The sequence below is a fragment of the Salmo trutta genome, chromosome 22 (assembly GCF_901001165.1).
Source record: "Salmo trutta chromosome 22, fSalTru1.1, whole genome shotgun sequence".
In the NCBI taxonomy this organism is placed as follows: domain Eukaryota; kingdom Metazoa; phylum Chordata; class Actinopteri; order Salmoniformes; family Salmonidae; genus Salmo; species Salmo trutta.
The window spans coordinates 41,638,266-41,657,431 of NC_042978.1; the positions used below are offsets into that span (position 1 = coordinate 41,638,266).

The window sequence follows — 19,166 nt, forward strand, 5'->3', positions numbered from 1 at the left end:
AATGTCCATCATTAGCTTATCCCTACAAAATATGCTTTCTTCATTCTAACCTCTGGAAAGCAATACCGGTCATTTGTTGAAGTAATGTAATCAGGACTACATGAAGAATGGAAAACTAGGGCTTCATACACAAGTATTGTTATTAAATATCTTTATTACTGGTAGATACAATATTCACACAACAATAATGAAGAACATCCTAAAACCAACAGCAACATTAAAATGCTTGAATAAGGATAAAGAGGAAAGCCAAATGCTCTCCTCCCATCAACACAATGAGTTAAAACCAGACCTAAATATCCTTACAAAAGTTTGTAACAAGCAATTTTCAGTAAACAAACGTAAAACCAATATAATAGAAATCATGATTTGTGTTCTTGAATTATGACAGAACTCCATCAAATGTTCAAGTGCACTGCCGTTTCCCCTTCAAGAGCTTCCAAAAATGATGTTCTGACAACAATGACATTGAAAAGCATTTGTAAAAGAATACTAAAACAGATTTCCTAAAACCTCTCTCAGAAGACGGCAACAAACAAAACTGAGCCTCTAAAAAGACCCACCGTGGACAAAGACAAGGTGGTACAGTAGTATTGGCAGTGGTTGAGGCGTGGGACTATGTGGTCCAACGGTGGTCCTGATGACTTGTAGTTAGAGTGGGATCTTGGTTGTTGAAAATCAAACTGACCAAGTTGACTGGTTGTGATGGAGCAGGTTCCCTTCTAGGCCCCAATAAGACCCTCATCCTCACCCCTGTACCTTAGGACCCCCGATGGTCTTCAGTCTCTGACAGCTTTGAGTGCGTAGAGCACGTCATCCTGGCTGACGTTGAGTCTGACCCGCTGTAGCATGTCTAGATGGCTGGCCTCCAGCAGCAGCAGACGACACGCACCCAGACGCTGACACACGGCCAGACCCTCGGACACACTGATGGGCTGCAGGCCCTCCACACGACTCAGAGCCTGGTGCTGCACAAACACCTGGGAGGAGGGGACAGTGGACTTTAGATAAGAGAACTCCACAACACAGGTAAAAGAGGGAAAGATGTGTTGAGCAAGAGCTGTAGAGAGTCAATGTTGTCCTCATTAGGGCCTATACCTGTTGGAAGATGGCCTCCTCCAGTCCCAGCTGCCTGAACTCAGCAATGACCGCCCTCAGGAAGAGCTGCTCCTGCAACGATGCACACCTAACACAGAGATTTCACATAGATTGACAGCTCTCTGGGCCAATGGGAACAGACTGACAGGTCTGTGGAGCAATGGGATGTCTCTTACCTGATGGCCGTGATGTAGGAGGAGGAGAACATCTCATCCAGCGCCTCCATCACATGACTCATTCTCACCAATCCCGCAGAGGACGGGTGCGAGGCGGAGTGTTCGCAAATCTCAGTGGCGCGGCGACAGATGTCCAGACAGCGCCGAGCGTCTCCTGACAACGCTGCCACCTAGAGGACGGAAGGGGGACAGCGCTCAGACACCACTGACCAATAGGTAGTCACAGAACACTTCACAGTATCATTCCAATAAATGACATTAACTGATCAATTAAGAGGCAGGGAGAAAAGAAAAGGACTGTGGAAGACCTGAGTGGTGCACCCTGGGATGAATAATAGAGGGACAATTTTTTGTACATTATTTTTTATTTTACCTTTATTTAACTAGGCAGGTCAGTTAAGGACAAATTCTTACTTTCAATGACAGCCTAGGAACAATGATTTAACTGCCTTGTTCAGGGGCAGAACGACAGATTTGTACCTTGTCAGCTTGGGGATTCAAACTTGCAACCTTTCGATTACTAGTCCAACGCTCTAACCACTAGGCTACCCTGCCGTCCCAATATGGCCTACCTTTCTGGAGACCAGCTGCATAGCGTCCTCATCGAAGGCCTTGACCTTGATCAGTCTGGACGTGATGATCTGCTGCAGCTGCTTGAAGCTGTACGGCTGGAACGACATTCTGGTCAGGCCCTGGACACAGAGAGACGCACAGGAAGTTACAGTTAAAAACAAACACTCCCATATGGACACTGGTTTGATCTGCACTTCAATAGGCCCGCAAACACGCTGAAAGAATTTCCCAGCAATACAGACTATATAGAGTAAAAGCCGCCACATGGAAGCTCATATGAAAGCAGCGATTGCCAGCCTGGCCAACAATCTAACAGCTCCCTCGTGTGGTGGGGAGTGGACTTAAATAGAACACTAATGCAGTGGTTCTCAAACCGCTCGTCTGGGAACCCCAGCAGGCCGTTAAATACACGGGTTGGTTGTTTAGCAACAAAATCAAACCCAAGCGCAACTATGGGGCAAAATAAATGACTTGGCTTAGACTGTAGACAACATGGAAACTATATTTTGTCTCAATCTTTATTGAAAACAAACACATTTACACAAATGAGCAGCTTTACAGTTAGTTTGCTAGGGAGAATTTTTTTTCCGTATTAGCATTGACATTAGTCAAAACAAGACATGGTATGAAGAACAAGATGAAACGAGCCACCTATGATTCCCACATGGCAGCTTCTTGTCATTGCTGCTAGCTATCCGACCGTTCAGAATCATAAAGCTTGGCTTCCGGCCACATTGATGTACGTACATCATTTTCCTAACGTTGTCAGCTAACCCGTCTACGCGTTTGATCCATTCCAGAGCTAACAAACCGGATTCAACCGGTCATCAAGCCCTTGACTAGGAGAATCAGGTGAGCTAGTTCAGGGCTACAACTAAATTGTGAAACGTCTGGGTCCAAGGAGATGTTTGACAGCCAGTGCACTGAAGTATCTCCACGGTCCTTACCAGTCTGCTGGCCACCCTGTTGATCATGATCCGCTCAGGCAGGTCCATGGTGTTGGCGATGGTCAGCACCACCAGGCGGGCGTGGCGCCTTGTCGGCCAATCAAACAGGTTGTACATGACATTCTGCTTCCGGGTCCACAGAAGGTCCAGCTGGGGGAGGGAAGAGAACACAGGGTCAGTCATAGAAACAGAATGACTAGACCAGGCATCTCCATTAAGTCAATGAATATGCAGAATAGAGCAATTGAGTGTAGAACAGAGACGATTCTCTGTCTTGAAATCCATTATCAGCAATTCCCAGTTGGTGTCAACAATGGTTACGTATTCTCCTATCCTTAGAGTCGAGACAGAGCGGATAAACAGCGGCCTTACCTCGTCCACCAGTAGCACGGTGGTCTCCTTCTTGGGGGTGGGGTTACTGAACCTCTTCTCCAATAGGGCTGCTGCGTGGTCAGCGGTCACCTTCTGGCCCGTCAGTTTCTGGAGGAGAACACAGTCAGGAGTTACACTGATACTTGGAGCGAGTGTGTGTGTGTGTGTGTTTGTGTATATACACATACCTGTAGAATCTGGACGTAGGCTTGGTGAGGGTCGGTCATTTTCATGCCGTTGATCTCGATGAATCGGAATGTGGGGATTTCATCCATATCAGAGGCGTGCTGTAGACACCGGATAACCTCGTGGATGGTGGCGGTTTTCCCAGTTCCCGGAACACCAGAGATGTACATACACCTAGACAGACAGCTACTGTAACCCTTTTTCCATAACGTTATATCAGCAAGTTAAGGAGTGTCGACACTACTTGCATCAACATAAGAAACAAGTCAATTTTCCATCAAAACAATCATTCCTGCGAGCTACCGTGACAATGCTGCTATTTATGTAAACTCTACTGTTACTGACCATCACATAGAACAGCTAATCCAGGGTCATGTTCAGAAGGGATCAAACTAGAGAAAAACTGAGGAAGCACTACGGAACTTGTCCAATGAGAAGGCAACACTCATTGTAGTGTCATTTCACAGTACTTTCTCCCCTTGGTTCCAACTGAACATGACCCAGAGTTTCCATGCCATTACCTACCATAACTAAGACTAAAATAATTTGTTCAAAATAGCTTCAGAAGTTTTGTTAGGGGTAAAATATGGCAGTTCTCAAATTCCTGAAAATTCTGGTTTTGGTGAGACAGGGTTCACACAGTAACAATATTTCCTGAAACGTAGTGAGGCGTCTGTCAATCTTACCCTCCGGTCCCATCCATAACCTTGCTCTCCACAAAGTCATAGATATCCTGGAACTCCTGCTCCCTACAGGGAAGAGACTCTGGTACTGACGACACATGCAGCCTGAGGACAGGGACACACACGTCAATAAAACAACAAAGATCACATCTAAATAAATAAAAGAACTCCTGCTCCCTACAGGGAAGAGACAGCTGCGTTCATGATGAGTTCCGATTCTTTTGTGACCCCCCACCCCAATCAAAGTTGCCTGACTTAAATAAACACAGAAGTAAATCATTGGCTGAAATGTACTGTCTGGATACGATGCCAGCTTGTTCTCACCTAGCCCTGGCCTCCTCCAGGATGTTCCCTGGCTGCCTGGCTGGAACAGTCCGGCTGGGGATACTGGGAGTGGCATGACGGGGGGTCCGGGGGGTACTGGGGGTGGCATGACAGGGGGTCCGGGGGGTACTGGGGGTGGCCTGGATGGGAAAACACACAGAATTCCTCAATCCCTTCCTCAGCTCAGGACAGAATGGGAAAAAAGAAGAGTAGACAGGCACCACAGAAGCCTACCATAGCAATACATACCTTCTTGCTGGCCGTTTTGCGTGGGGTCCTGGCGGGGGTCTTGCAATTTCTTCCTCTGATCTTCCTCACCACGGTCTCTTCCTCACTCTCTGTCTTCTCTTCATCGCTGCTGCTCTGTAGGGCCTTCTTGGAGGGAATGAAACAGTCATCCTCTCCATCGGAGCTCAGCTCTTCGGTATTGTCCAACATATTCCTATAAAAACAAATTAACACATTTTAGTAAATAATACTTCAAAATGGCATTCCAAAAATACTTTGTAGAGGAAGATTTTTTTTAAATGCATTTTTTGAGATACAAATTGAACTGAGTTGATAACATCAATTGGTGGCAACCACCACAGAGGTATCATTAAACAACCCATCAATCTTGTTCCATTTGTTTCAACTAACTTAAAATCACTCAGAAGTGAACGCTTTAAAATGACTCCTTAGATGGTCACAGTTCCTTTCAGCCAGTAGGGGCATACCAGAGATAGAATTAGAGGACTTTTCTGTGTGTGTTTGAGCACATGGGCAGAGACAGAGAGAAAGAGGTAAAGCAAGAGGGTTTACTCCACCCAAAATCCGTCCATGAAAATAAGACCACAAAGCGAGGAATTTTTGTATGGAGGTCAGAGTGTCTAATTTAGTCAACAACAAAAATGAATTGCTAATTTGCTACGTGAGGCTTATTTGATCCAATAGAAGTTTCATACTGGTTAGGTTGTTCCGAATGCACTGATATGTAGGATTTCAGCACGTTCAGAAAAAAACTAAAACATGTCTGTTGTTCATTGGCTAGAACGGTCCCACCTGGTCTCGCCTCCTCCCACCAGCCTTCCATCAAAGACAGTACAGCGCTTCCATCTTTGAGGACATGCATTTCCATTGTTAGAGTGGTCACTCGACTACCTTGTCAATATAACAGATCATCTTTGGCAGTGCCATTGAGTACATCTCCATTTTGAAGTAGTCCATTTTCTTCTAGTACTTCTATGAGTTGGTATACACATTGCAAGCGTGCATACTGCCACTTGGAGTGTGTTGTTTGAACAGGTATAAAGCCAATGTTAGTGATTTACTGCCACCTGCAGTTATGGAATGCTTGCTCAAGTAGAATTCATTGGCTGATCCCTCCCGATGACCTGGATGGAATCCCGATGACCTGGATGGAATCCCCATGATCCTTCCTTAACCCATAGCTGACTACTTTAAAACGGTGGAAGCCCTCAATGGTAATGTCCAAAAACAGGTTTTATCCATCTGGAGACCTCCATCATTCTCTATGGGGCATACCTATAAGTCACATGACAACCAGCACTTACAACTGCTTCCTGATGCGTGACAACACCAGCTGGGCTGACTTCCTCTTGGAGCGAGGAGTCATAGCAATCGGCTGCATGGGAGAGTACTCAGAGTCCTCCTCCGCCCTGAGACACAAAGACGATAATAAGAAATATAAATAACTGAATGGGATCATAAGAACAGAGTAATCAATAATGTGACTGATCGATCAGACTGTTAGATACTCACAGCACCCCCAGAGCAGACTCTCTAATGGCCATGGATGACTCCTTCCTCCTGGAGGGGGTGGTAGCTCTTTGGGAAGACAGAAAAGTGTCAAGACACTCAATTTGCAATCTACTATTACTACGAATATGTGACTTGTCTATTGGTTACGGTGACTTAGCTGCCCGTAGTAAACACACTGCTTATCAACATGAGCTAAGTGACGTCTCTCATTAGCTGTGGATTTTTAATCCATCTCAAATGAAACCAGTGGAACTATGTACCATCTGCTGCGAAGCCATGTCTATGAAGACAGACAGGCAAGCTCCCACCAAGTGCTCCAAACTGACCGCTATACCGCGCCTACACCACCACACCCAACCACCACACCCGTGCTCCTGTCACCAGACATGGGGTGGCCCACTCACTTCTGTCCTCTAACATAGTTCCTCCTGGGGGTGGCCTGTCTCTTCTTGGGGGTCTTGGCAGAGCCAGAGTCTGTAGGTAACCCTGCCTCAAATACCTCATCCTCTAGGGTCAGGGTAGTCACAGCCAGCAACAGGTCACTGTAGAAGGAGGGAAGGAGGGGGCACACTGGCTTACTGATACTACTCACAGTATATTAGAGGACTCTGGGATGATGTCGGTAAAGCTTCCACAACCAGGACATTGAGCTTGGAGGACCCTGGGATGATGTTAAAGCTTCCATAACCAGGACATTGAGCTTGGAGGATCCTGGGATGATGTTAAAGCTTCCACAACCAGGACATTGAGCTTGGAGGATCCTGGGATGATGTTAAAGCTTCCACAACCAGTCTGCCGAGTGGCGCAGCAGTCTAAGGCACAAATCGCAGTGCCAGAGGCGTCACTCCAGACCCAGGTTAGATCCCGGGCTGTATCACAACCAGCTGTGATCAGGCGTCCAACAGGAGGCGGCACACAATTGGCCCAGCGTCGTCCGGGTTAGGGGAGGTTTTGGCCGGGGGGGGGGGGGGCTTTACTTGGCTTCTCGTGCTCTGGCGACTTCTTGTGGTGGGCTGGGCGCCTGCAGGCTGACCTCGGTCGTCAGTTGAACCGTGTTTCCTCCCGACACATTGGTGCAGCTGGCTTCCTGGTTAAGCGGGCAGGTGTTAACCTCTCTTGGGTAGGGGGCAGTATTTTCACGTCCGGATGAAAAGCGTGCCCAAAGTAAACTGCCTGTTACTCAGGCTCAGAAGCTAGGATATGCATATAATTAGTTGGTAGATTTGGATAGAAAACACTAAAGTTTCAAAAACTGTTAAAATAATGTCTGTGAGTATAACAGAACTGATATGGCAGGCGAAACCCCGAGGACAAACCATCCCCAAAAACAAAAATGTCAGCCTACCACTGTTTTCAGCTAAACTGAGTTTTTATGGATATAAAGAAGGACATTATCGAACAAAATGACCATTTGTGATGTATCTGGGACCTTTTGGAGCGCCAACAGAAGAAGATCAAAGGCAAGGCATTTATTATATCCCTATTTCTGACTTTCGTGGCGCACCTGCCTGGTTGAAATGTTTTTCATGCTTTTGTATGCGGGGCACTGTCCTCAGATAATCGCATGGTGTGCTTTCGCCGTAAAGCCGTTTTGAAATCTGACACAGCGGCTGGATTAACAAGAAGTTGAGCTTTATTTTGATGTATTACACGTGTGATTTTATGAAAGTTAAATATTTATAATTCTGTAGTTTGAATTTCGCACTCTGCAATTTCACCGGATGTTGGCCAGGTGGGACGCTACCGTCCCACCTGCCCATAAGAAGTTAAGAAGCGCGGTTTGGCGGGTCATGTTTCGGGGGACGCATGACTCGACCTTCACCTCCCGAGCCCATTGGGGAGTTTTAGCATCGAAATTGTGGAGAAAAAAAAGGGTAAAAAATTAAATAAAACGTCCACAACCAGGACATTGAGCTTGGAGGACCCTGGGAAGATGTTAAAGCTTCCACAACCAGGACATTGAACTTGAATATAGTGTTAAGAATTATGTTTAGAGGCTGACAAGTAGCTATTTTGCAAAGCACAAGCAAGAAATGTAAAAAAAATAGCTAAGATCTAACCAAAATGGCACCAGCTGATCTGTGTAACGTTGTACAGCTGATCTCTGTTGCGTTGTACAACTCCTGTAAGCCCAGTAGAAACAGCATCACACATAACTCTCTATTCCTGTGGTACCAGAGTCAAGGATACTCTGAGTCTAACCCTACCTGGAGAAGTCCTGTTCTCCCAGGGCAGTAGGAGACAGTCTGTCCAGGCTGATTGAGGCGAGCTTCCAGGGGAACCCCTTCTGGCCGTTAGGGGTCTTGCAGCCACTTCTCACGGGAGAGAGGCTGCAGCCATGCTGGAGGGAGTGTGAAACTGAGGAGCTCAGTTTGAGGGACATAACTTTCTCTGACTCCACCTCTTCATCCAAGAGCTCACAGAGGACATCTGCTCTGGTCATTCTCTTCCCTGGACCTTGTAGGAGTAGACACACACACGCACACACGTTACACCACCAGGACCTGCTCTCCCAGGCGCTCCACCATCTCCTCTTGACCAACACACTGTTAAAAATGAATTCATTTTAGATGATCACATCCTGAGATAAAGACACTCACTGGCCCCAATGCTGAGCTGTAGTTTCTTGCGTACACCCGGTGTGTCTGCAGCGCTGCCCCTCCTCTTGGCGCTCAGGATTTTAGAGGCAGAGAGCTTGGAGGCAGAGTGGATCGACTCTGCCTCAAGGGTACCCATCTTCCCGGCGCTCATGGTGGCTCTAGTGTCAGACACAGACCCTGCTCTCCTCATCACTGTGGGGTCTGGGGTGGGCAGGGCACGACGCACTGGGCCCCGAGACACAGGGGTTGCCGCGGGGGAAGCACAGGGGGGAAACAGAGGGAGAGCAGGTTTGGGAGGGGTTGAGGCAGGGGTATCCTGCATCAGGACAGGGTCTAAGACATTGAAGGCCTTGGTGTCCCAGGACAGCTTTACATAGAGGGTGTCCTTGGTTCCAGGCTCTGGAAAAGGAGTATCTTCAGGGACGTGCTGGACCTGGGGAGCAGAGGAAAGACGTTCAAATGGCATCAAAATCCAAATAAAAATCAAACAACAACATTTATTAAGTGCTTTTATAATGTCAACAGTCACAACAGACTGAGAAAATTACCCAGAACTGAACAACTACGAAAGCAATCCTAAGTGAATAGGGACAAGGAAAAAACATCTAAGAACACTTAAGAAGGCCAATTCTCAAGTCAACAAGAGAGAGCACAGGCGCTAACACTACGGTTCTACTGGTGAATTATCCTGCCTCACATGTACAGTGCCAAGGATGGATTCTGCGTTGATCTCATCGTCACAGGCACGTCCCAGGTAGTAGAAGATCTCCTGGGGATGGGGGCTCCTGCCCAGCAACAACATCTTATTTTGGGGCACCTCAGACAAGCGCAAGAACCACTGCACCAGCGCCTTCTTCTGCTTGTGGGACTCTGAAGACCAAAGACACGTACATAAGGTCATTGCAGGACATGATCCACTTTGCTACTTGAAATAGGTGCTTGAAATAAGGATGATTATGTTTCCCCACCTAACAGAGCATTTTCAACATATTTTTGCCAAAGTCATCTGAGCAACAATAACAGTTCATACCGATAGGCTAGCCAGTATAACTTACCTAGTTAAATAAAGGTTAATCATGATTTATTTTTAAATAAGTTGCAAGCCAGTATGCACATTGCATAACATTAAACCATGACTCACCATCGCCAAAGAACTTGAGAAGCTTGGCAACGAAGGGGTTATCATCATCATTTCCCTCAATGAGGATGTACTGGCCAGGTGTTACAGTGGTGACTGCTTCCTGACCCTCCACGCTCATGTTCAAGTACCTAGAGAGAAAAAGACCATCAAACATGGTTTCCATTGGAAATCGAGTGGAACATAATATGAATGAACAGCGTTGTTGACGAGGTTCCAAGCAAATGTATGTTATGACACTATGCTGAAACTTACTCAAAGCCATAAGTCTTTAACTTTCTGTCGAAGTTATAAGGTTTTCCGCCCCATTTGTAGATACGTCTCACTCTCAATCTTGTAAAGTAGCTGACCATAATTGCAGACCTTTTACAGAAGACACATTTTGGCACAGTGAGTAAATCAAGACTTGGTTAGACAACTTGGGACAAAGACAAGTCACGTTAGATAGTTGCCATACTTGCACTCGACAACCCAAGGAGCAAGGTGGCCTTAGTTTGCTAGCTAGCTAACCTCTATGAATAGGCTAGCTGCAATACTCACAGAAAAGAGACAGCCACTCGTCTGAAGAGTCGAACGGGCAAGTTGATCAAATTTCAAGCAGTTTAAGATAAACGAAGGTGCGCTATAGTGTAGTGATATAGCTAGTTGTCTTTTACACGTAGCTAACAAAAAAAGGTTGTCTAGTACAACGGATTGTGTCGCTGCACTTTCTACCTTTCGCGCGAAAAATTGCGTGCTTTGCATGTGACTGAAGTATCGACCAATGAACGCCTTCACATTCTGCCCCGGAAGTATACGTTGTTACACGGGAAGAGATACAACGACTTCTAATGCGAATTCGTTTCCCACAGCAACTCATTTTTCATTCCGGTTTGAGCAGTAAACATGGCAAATAGGACTGTTAAAGATGCAAACAGTATACATGGAACAAATCCACAATATTTGGTAGAGAAAATTATTCGTACTCGAATTTATGAATCAAAATATTGGAAAGAAGAATGCTTTGGACTGACTGGTGAGTTGGAGCTAGCTAGCTAACAGCTAACGCTAGATAGCTTGAAATACAAATACCGCACATGTAAACAAAGTAACTCGTAGGAAGTGTGCTGACGTCTAGTACATTTTCCACTGTTAGTTACTTACGCTCACTTAGACTCGCTCACACACTAATAGGAGGTTTATGCACACCTAAGGTATTGGCTTGGCTAGCCTCACTTGATGCCATGCATGTACATGGGTTTTGGATGGCGTTGGGAGAGTCTGTGTATTAGTTGGACTACTTAAGTTGTGCATCGTTCTGGTGGGTGGCGACGGAAAATAACCACAATATGTATAATCTCTAGAAACATATGCTTACCAGATGTAAAGTGAAATGTGTCCCTCGCTATCAAATACACATCTGAATCCAACTTTTGTCCAACCCGCACCATGTTTGATCATCTTTCTAATCACTATTTTCTCCTTGATCTACAGCCGAACTTGTCGTTGACAAAGCCATGGCGCTGAAGTTTGTCGGAGGAGTCTATGGAGGAAATATCAAACCTACACCGTTTCTGTGTCTCACTCTGAAGATGCTACAGATCCAGCCAGAAAAAGACATCATTGTAGAATTCATCAAGAATGAGGATTTCAAGTAACTTTGGGCTTTTGGGCTGGTTATTATACGTCTTTATGTATTTAATCATACATTTAAAAGTTAGATCAACTGTCTTCTAACTCCTAGCTTGACAAATGTGACATAAACAAATCGGTACGTTCATGCATTCCACACCTCACTGTGATGTTTTTCTTCAGGTATGTCCGCTTGCTAGGGGCAATGTACATGAGGTTGACTGGGACATCAGTGGATTGCTACAAATACCTGGAACCACTGTACAACGACTACCGAAAAATCAAGAGTCAGAACCGAAATGGAGGTGAGTCCTTTCGTTTATGTGTATTATGGAATGATTGTACAATGCAAAATGTCTCCTGGTTTTAAATGGCACCATATCCTTTTACTGTTTGTTTCAGAGTTTGAGCTGCAACATGTAGATGAGTTCATTGATGAACTGCTACACGCTGAGAGAATGTGTGACATCATCCTTCCCAGGCTTCAGGTAAGTCTACCCCCTTGTATGTGCTCACACCCCTTTTCACTGACCTAGACTGCTGACATTCTTTTGTGTGTGTTGACTACAGAAAAGGCAGGTCCTTGAGGAGGCGGAGTTGTTAGACACACGCATCAGCGCCTTAGAAGAGGACCTGGATGAAGTGGAGACCAGTGACGAGGAAGACGAAGAAGAGGAGAAGGTTGTCGTCTTATCTTTATCCACCTACAGCCTGCATAGACTAACTGTAAAGTTGAGTAAACTTAGGCTAGTAGTCAGAGGAATGCTAATGTTGTTTCACTCTGTCCATGTCTGTCTCTTTGTCTCCTGTCTGTCTGTTCAAATGTCTACAGCCAGAGAGAGTTCAGACCCCGGAGCCCCACAGACGGAGTTATCGGGACAACGACCGCCCTCGCCGTTCGCCCTCTCCACGCTACAGACGCAGCCGTTCACCCAGACGGTAACTAGTAATTGATCCAATCTAAAGTCCAGAATCACCTTTATTCAACATTTACACATACTCAGAATTAATTTCCTTTCACATCCTGAAGACACTAAACATCTTTTATCCTTTTTATTCTGTCCAGGAGGAGCAGATCACCCAAGAGACGAAGGTATGTAGTCTCTACCTTGGTTGTTTTCTGCTGGATTTTCCTTGTGTTTTCCATTGTACCGTCAGATGGTAAACTCAGATATTGAAATATAATGTAAAAGATTTTAGTGTTTGATTTATAAAGGGTCTAAAGCTTAGATTTAATTGACTATGGTCTCGGATACTTATAAGCAGTGCTGTATTAATGTTGGCTGTATTGTTTTTGTTTTAACACACAGCCCATCCCCCAGACGAGAGCGCCACCGCAGCAAAAGTCCCCGTCGCCACCGCAGCCGCTCCCGAGAGAGACGTCACCGCTCAAAGTCCCCAGGTATCATAGCAACGCCAACCTGCATCGCACTACATCAAAAGTCACATATGTGTTTATGCTTGTGACTGATAGTCACCTGTAATCATTTGACTTTAACATGTTTGTAACAATAGTCCCAGTCTGACCTAGAGCTGCTCTGTTTTGTCCTAGGCCATCACAGAAGCCACAGGCATCGCAGTCACTCCAAATCCCCAGAGAGGTAAGTAATGGAGCAAGAGAAAGACCCTCGCCACTATATTAGTTTAAAATGCCACTTTCTATGTTCTTGGTGTAGTTGAATTGTCTGTGAATACCAGCATATGAAAGATGGAGATGTTTTTTGTGAGAGTAGCTAGGTTTCCATCCAAATGGCAACATATTTTCATGTGAATATTCTAAAATCCGCATGAAACAATAAGCGCATTTCCCCACCAGCGATGTTTCCATCAAATGGATTTATTGCAGATAAAAGGCTGTGCGTGATGATGTAGTGCACATAAAAAAATATTTTGCTATTAAATTCCCATGTACAGTCACATTTTCAACTCTACTGATGGTTTTGACAAACAAACTGGCATTATATAGCAAATGTGCCCTCTCTGGTCTTGGCACATGCACTCTAGCTAACAGCTCGCAGACACATTGTGGGTAGGCTACCTACATGATGAGATTGTTGTGGATAAGAGCGAGATTATTTTCACCAGAGTAAGTACTGGATATTTATGGGAGAAGAGCATCATACTCATCACCTTTCCGTTCACCACCCTGTGAAGTTCATCATAACCTAACAAACTGCATGCTCTTCGATATGATTATTATGCCAATATTTGAGCATAAAGGCGTTTCCACTGTCATTTATCGCATAATTAATTTTACCGACTCAAAAAGATCCCACCATGTTGAACAAACATTGTCTGTTGAAATGTATGGAATTGTACCGGCATTTCCTGTTTCAATCAGCCCGGTCATTACTTTTTTAATGCTTCATGTAATTCATGTGCATTAAATGGTTGGATGGAAACCTGGTTTATGTCACCTACTGTTGTTGATTTCTTCATCTCTGTTCCAGGAGTTCAAAAAAGAGCCACAAGAAGAGTCGAAGAGGGAACGAGTGACCCATTTTTGTATTTTCTTCTTGGACATTTCATCTTTTTGACTTGGAAGTTAATGTGGCAAAATGTTTACATCTGTGTATGGAATCACTGGTATTTTGTATTTAATTTTGGAAACTGATTGCATTTTTTTTATACACTGCTCAAAAAAATAAAGGGAACACTAAAATAACACATCCTAGATCTGAATGAAAGAAATAATCTTATTAAATACTTTTTTCTTTACATAGTTGAATGTACTGACAACAAAATCACACAAAAATAATCAATGGAAATCCAATTTATCAACCCATGGAGGTCTGGATTTGGAGTCACACAAAATTAAAGTGGAAAACCACACTACAGGCTGATCCAACTTTGATGTAATGTCCTTAACAAGTCAAAATGAGGCTCAGTAGTGTGTGTGGCCTCCATGTGCCTGTATGACCTCCCTACAATGCCTGGGCATGCTCCTGATGAGGTGGCAGATGGTCTCCTGAGGGATCTCCTCCCAGACCTGGACTAAAGCATCCGCCAACTCCTGGACAGTCTGTGGTGCAACGTGGCGTTGGATGGAGCGAGACATGATGTCCCAGATGTGCTCAATTGGATTCAGGTCTGGGGAACGGGCGGGCCAGTCCATAGCATCAATGCCTTCCTCTTGCAGGAACTGCTGACACACTCCAGCCACATGAGGTCTAGTATTGTCTTGCATTAGGAGGAACCCAAGGCCAACCGCACCAGCATATGGTCTCACAAGGGGTCTGAGGATCTCATCTCGGTACCTAATGGCAGTCAGGCTACCTCTGGCGAGCACATGGAGGGCTGTGCGCCCCCCCCCCCCCCCCCCCCCAAAGAAATGCCACACCATGACTGACCCACCGCCAAACCGGTCATGCTGGAGGATGTTGCAGGCAGCAGAATGTTCTCCACGGCGTCTCCAGACTCTGTCACGTGCTCAGTGTGAACCTGCTTTCATCTGTGAAGAGCACAGGGCGCCAGTGGCGAATTTGCCAATCTTGGTGTTCTCTGGCAAATGCCAAACATCCTGCACGGTGTTGGGCTGTAAGCACGACCCCCACCTGTGGACGTCGGGCCCTCATACCACCCTCATGGAGTCTGTTTCTGACCGTTTGAGCCGACACATGCACATTTGTGGCCTGCTGGAGGTCATTTTGCAGGGCTCTGTCAGTGCTCCTCCTTGCACAAAGGCGGAGGTAGCGGTCCTGCTGCTGGGTTGTTGCCCTCCTACGGCCTCCTCCACGTCTCCTGATGTACTGGCCTGTCTCCTGGTAGCGCCTCCATGCTCTGGACACTAAGCTGACAGACACAGCAAACCTTCTTGCCACAGCTCGCATTGATGTGCCATCCTGAATGAGCTGCACTACCTGAGCCACTTGTGTGGATTGTAGACTCCGTCTCATGCTACCACGAGTGAAAGCACCGCCAGCATTCAAAAGTGACCAAAACATCAGCCAGGAAACATAGTAACTGAGAAGTGGTCTGTGGTCACCACCTGCAGAACCACTGCTTTATTGGGGGTGTCTTGCTAATTGCCTATAATTTCCACCTGTTGTCTATTCCATTTGCACAACAGCATGTGAAATTTATTGTCAATCAGTGTTGCTTCCTAAGTGGACAGTTTGATTTCACAGAAGTGTGATTGACTTGGAGTTACATTGTGTTGTTTAAGTGTTCCCTTTATTTTTTTGAGCAGTATATTTTCAGACCAAGTTGCAGTAAAAATCTTATCTCCAATGTAATTCTAAAATCTGCAACTTGTATGGAGCTGTCCACAACCCTATACATCAGTGGATAAAGTTTCTGAATGTTTTAAACATAAGGACCTTTTGTTGCGTGATCCGGTGTGATTATGGCAAAACTGGCTAATCAGTAAGAGTTTGTCTAGAAAATAGACAAATGACGGGTCAAAACTGAAGGGTTTCAGAAGGGAAATAAGCTTTGGGACGTCAATAAGGGTTTCCACTTCTCTAGGCCAACTGCTTTCTTTCAGGAAGTTCCTAGAAGGCATCCAACATATAATCCACTCTGGTAGTATGTCATTTGTTTAGACCATGTGTCAAACTCATTCCCCTGAGGGCAGAGTGTCCCTAGGTTTTCGCTCCTACCCTGTACTTGATTGATGAATTAAGGTTACTGATTAGTAAGGAAGTCCCCTCACCTGGTTATCTAGGTCTCAATTGAAAGGAAAAACCTGCGGACTGAGTTTGAAACCCCTGGTTTAAACTCAGCTTCCTGATGTAAAACCTACTCTTTGTCAATGGTAGAATTCAATTCAACTACAATCCATTGAATATGGGATATTTTTTGAATTGGATGTTAAATGTGTTCAAATTTGTACGTCTGTATGGAACCTCGTGTTTATTTCATTTTAGAAACTAATTGCATTTTTTTTTATATTTTCAGACTATGTTACAAAAATAATCAATCTGAATTGTATTTCTTAAATCTGCAGCTGTCCACAACCCTATGCACCAGCAGAGACCTTTGCTCAATGTTTTGAACATGAAGACTGATGATGTTATGTCTGCACAGTCTCTTTGTTGTATGGATTGTCAGTCCAAGCAGGTCTGGGACCATGGTAATAATGGTTGTTAATCCCAATTTGATTTGTTTTAACAAGACCCTTGAGAGCTGTTGTAAAAACAATGGGTAATGTGATGTGCCTCATCTTTACAGAATAAGTGTGAAAATAGTTGCATTTGATTTGGATGTCTGTCAATGCATATGTTGTCCTCGTCTGAATGTGGGAATGCTATGATTTACACACTGAAAGTGTTTGCCACACTTATACAAATAAAGAACTTATTTTGGCCACATTGGAAATATTACAAAAATAAGTGTTATGGGCATGAGGAATTAATTTATTCTAAAAACACGAAAAATAATTAAATCAATAGTTTTATTTGCATGGCGCTTTCAACAACAAAAAACATTTGGCACAATTTGCATAGCAGCAACCTGGTCTAAAGAGCCCAAAGAGCATAAAAAGAAAATACATTGTATGTACAGTATGGGACCCTCAATTTGGTTAACCTCTTTGATTGGTTAATTATCCTCCTTGCTCTTATTCATTGTGAGAAGAAAGGTTTTCGAGAAATTCCAAGATTTCTGCACATCTTCGATTTCTTCCCCGTTGTTCAATCTTCCTCAAGATGTTGAAACTCTTTTTACCGTATTTGTTAGGATTTGGTATTTCTGCTGCCTTCTTGTGATAATCAATTGATGCATTGCGATCCTGGATGTGGAAGTTTTTGTATGTAGCGTAATGGAAGTAGAGCATCTGCAACTCGTATGGATCCTGCTCGCTGGACAATAAATTCTCATAGATCTGATTGGCTAGTTCTGTCCTGTCAATGTCTGATTCTGCGTAGATGCTTGCAAGCTCCAGTTTGACCTTTAGTGATGTCTCTGGATAGAGTGAGATCACATCTGTATAGAGACTGATGGCTCTGTCGCACATGCTCTGCCTCCTCGGACTGTCCTCCTTTGAAAATATTTTCCATCTGTAGGAATTCGCTAGCTGTTTTTTCAGGTAGCGCACATTTGGATGTCTTTCCAGAGCCTCGTCTGCTAGGTCAATAGCTTCGTTGTGTGATAAATATGTTCTGTAAAACTGAAGTAAGGGTCTAAGACCACTGTAGCAACTGACAGGCTTCTTTAAAATTTGCTGCGCTAGCTGTTGCGCTTCCTCCCTTCTCACCTGGCCACTCCGGCCAAGTCTTAACAGATAGATACTTGCGACATACAAGTTGTCTGGATCGTGTTCCTTGGCAAGTCTCAGCTCCTCTAGAACCTCAGACTCCTTCTGTTGGTTGTTTGGATGAAAATAGTAGACTGAGTCTAAGGCCAAGGCATGGCTTGATTGCCACTCCTTTCTCTCAGGTTCCATCCTAATAGCCATTTGAAAGTAATCTATTGCTTTCAGTCTTTTGTCCTGGTCAAACTTCATGAGGGTCCAGGCCTTTTCAACACACACCTCAGGGTGCAGTTCTCCCTGGGAAGGCAAGGGGTAATCTCGTAGCAGTTCCTCAACCTTTGTCACGCACCGCTGGCTCGCCGCCAGGTTATCCAGGTGATAGTGCACCCAGGCTAGGTTCCCATAATGGACCAGCTGCCAAGGACCCATCGTGTCTGAAGGACTGTTTAGGTGAAAGGCCTCCTCTGCCTTACTGAGGCACTGCAGGGCTGCGTCAGTGGAGTCCAGGGTGTGGTGTATGTAAGCCCACAAGTTGTACATCTGACCCAGCCATGGAAAGCTCTCGTCACTGCCAATGTCCTCCAGGTGATCTCTGTGAATGAGCAGCTTGTACCTGCTGACTTCCAGTCCCCAGGTGAAGTGACACTCCAGCTCTTCCAGTTTAGTCTTGAGGGCGGTCTGAGCAGGGCTGGTTTAAGACAAGGGTTGGAAGAGGAAACTTTTAAAAACTATTACCGTAAGCATCAAGATCAAGAGTTAATGTGACACAAGTCCATCCCTAATTTAATTTGAGTTAGTTAACATTGAGTTCTATTGAATCTGCAGTTTTTTGTAGATTTTTTTTATATTTAAGGAGAACTTACTTCATAGTGGAGCAGGAGTATGATTTAATGTGGCTGTCTTGAGTTTCCTGGACAAGTGAGTAAACACTCTGGCTTTATATCCATGTCCTTACCTTTATCTTGCAGCGCAGTGGGTTGGGTGCCATAAAACCAATGTTCACCTCCACGTAATGCTTGGACTCTGCTTTCCATTTCAGCGAACAGAAACACACACATTGAAGGCTTATACTTACATGTATAGGTGACTGACCCTAGACATCGCTCTCATGTCATTTCCTACAAAGAGAATGAACTGTAGTATATACAGTACCAGTCAAAAGATTGGACACACCTACTCATTCAAGGGTTTTTCTTTATTTTTTACTATTTTCTACATTGCAGAATAAGAGTGAAGACAAACTATGAAATAACACATGGAATCATGTAGTAACCAAAAAAGTCTTAAACAAATCAAAATATATTTTATATTCTTCAAAGTAGCCACCCTTTGCCTTAATGAAAGCTTTGCACATGCTTGGCATTCTCTCAACCAGCTTCACCTGGAATGCATTTCCATTAACAGGTGTGCCTTGTTTTAAAGTTAATTTGTGGAATTTCTTTCCTCCTTAATGCGTTTGAGCCGATCAGTTGTGTTGTGACAAGGTAGGGCTAAAACACCAAGT

General features: G+C 44.7%; 3 protein-coding genes across 4 annotated transcripts; 1 reads left to right on the forward strand and 2 right to left on the reverse strand.

Moving 5' to 3' along the window:
• Positions 1-134: 134 nt before the first annotated feature.
• On the reverse strand, positions 135-10,599 carry orc1 (origin recognition complex, subunit 1). 2 transcript variants are annotated; one of them, XM_029708037.1, is made up of 19 exons: positions 10,399-10,599; positions 10,114-10,221; positions 9,862-9,989; positions 9,418-9,590; positions 8,721-9,153; positions 8,328-8,577; positions 6,525-6,662; positions 6,121-6,186; positions 5,913-6,017; positions 4,609-4,801; positions 4,360-4,499; positions 4,039-4,140; positions 3,355-3,526; positions 3,167-3,274; positions 2,795-2,944; positions 1,847-1,966; positions 1,275-1,444; positions 1,099-1,186; positions 135-980 (listed from the first exon to the last, which is right to left on the reverse strand). In XM_029708037.1, the coding sequence occupies exons 2-19, from the start codon at positions 10,209-10,211 to the stop codon at positions 780-782; spliced, it is 2,835 nt and encodes a 944-aa protein (XP_029563897.1). In that variant the 5' UTR covers positions 10,212-10,221; positions 10,399-10,599; the 3' UTR covers positions 135-779. The 2 variants fall into 2 exon arrangements, with proteins under 2 accessions (XP_029563897.1, XP_029563898.1); XM_029708038.1 differs by lacking the exon at positions 6,525-6,662.
• Positions 10,600-10,670: 71 nt separating this feature from the next.
• prpf38a (pre-mRNA processing factor 38A) lies at positions 10,671-14,138 on the forward strand. The gene is made up of 10 exons (XM_029708039.1): positions 10,671-10,873; positions 11,332-11,491; positions 11,653-11,774; positions 11,872-11,957; positions 12,040-12,150; positions 12,302-12,408; positions 12,536-12,562; positions 12,780-12,871; positions 13,022-13,070; positions 13,920-14,138. The coding sequence occupies exons 1-10, from the start codon at positions 10,744-10,746 to the stop codon at positions 13,963-13,965; spliced, it is 930 nt and encodes a 309-aa protein (XP_029563899.1). The 5' UTR covers positions 10,671-10,743; the 3' UTR covers positions 13,966-14,138.
• A 2,485-nt stretch (positions 14,139-16,623) lies between these two features.
• LOC115158751 (interferon-induced protein with tetratricopeptide repeats 2) lies at positions 16,624-18,633 on the reverse strand. Its single transcript, XM_029708040.1, has 2 exons — positions 18,526-18,633; positions 16,624-18,350 (listed from the first exon to the last, which is right to left on the reverse strand). The coding sequence occupies exons 1-2, from the start codon at positions 18,528-18,530 to the stop codon at positions 17,030-17,032; spliced, it is 1,326 nt and encodes a 441-aa protein (XP_029563900.1). The 5' UTR covers positions 18,531-18,633; the 3' UTR covers positions 16,624-17,029.
• Positions 18,634-19,166: the final 533 nt, after the last annotated feature.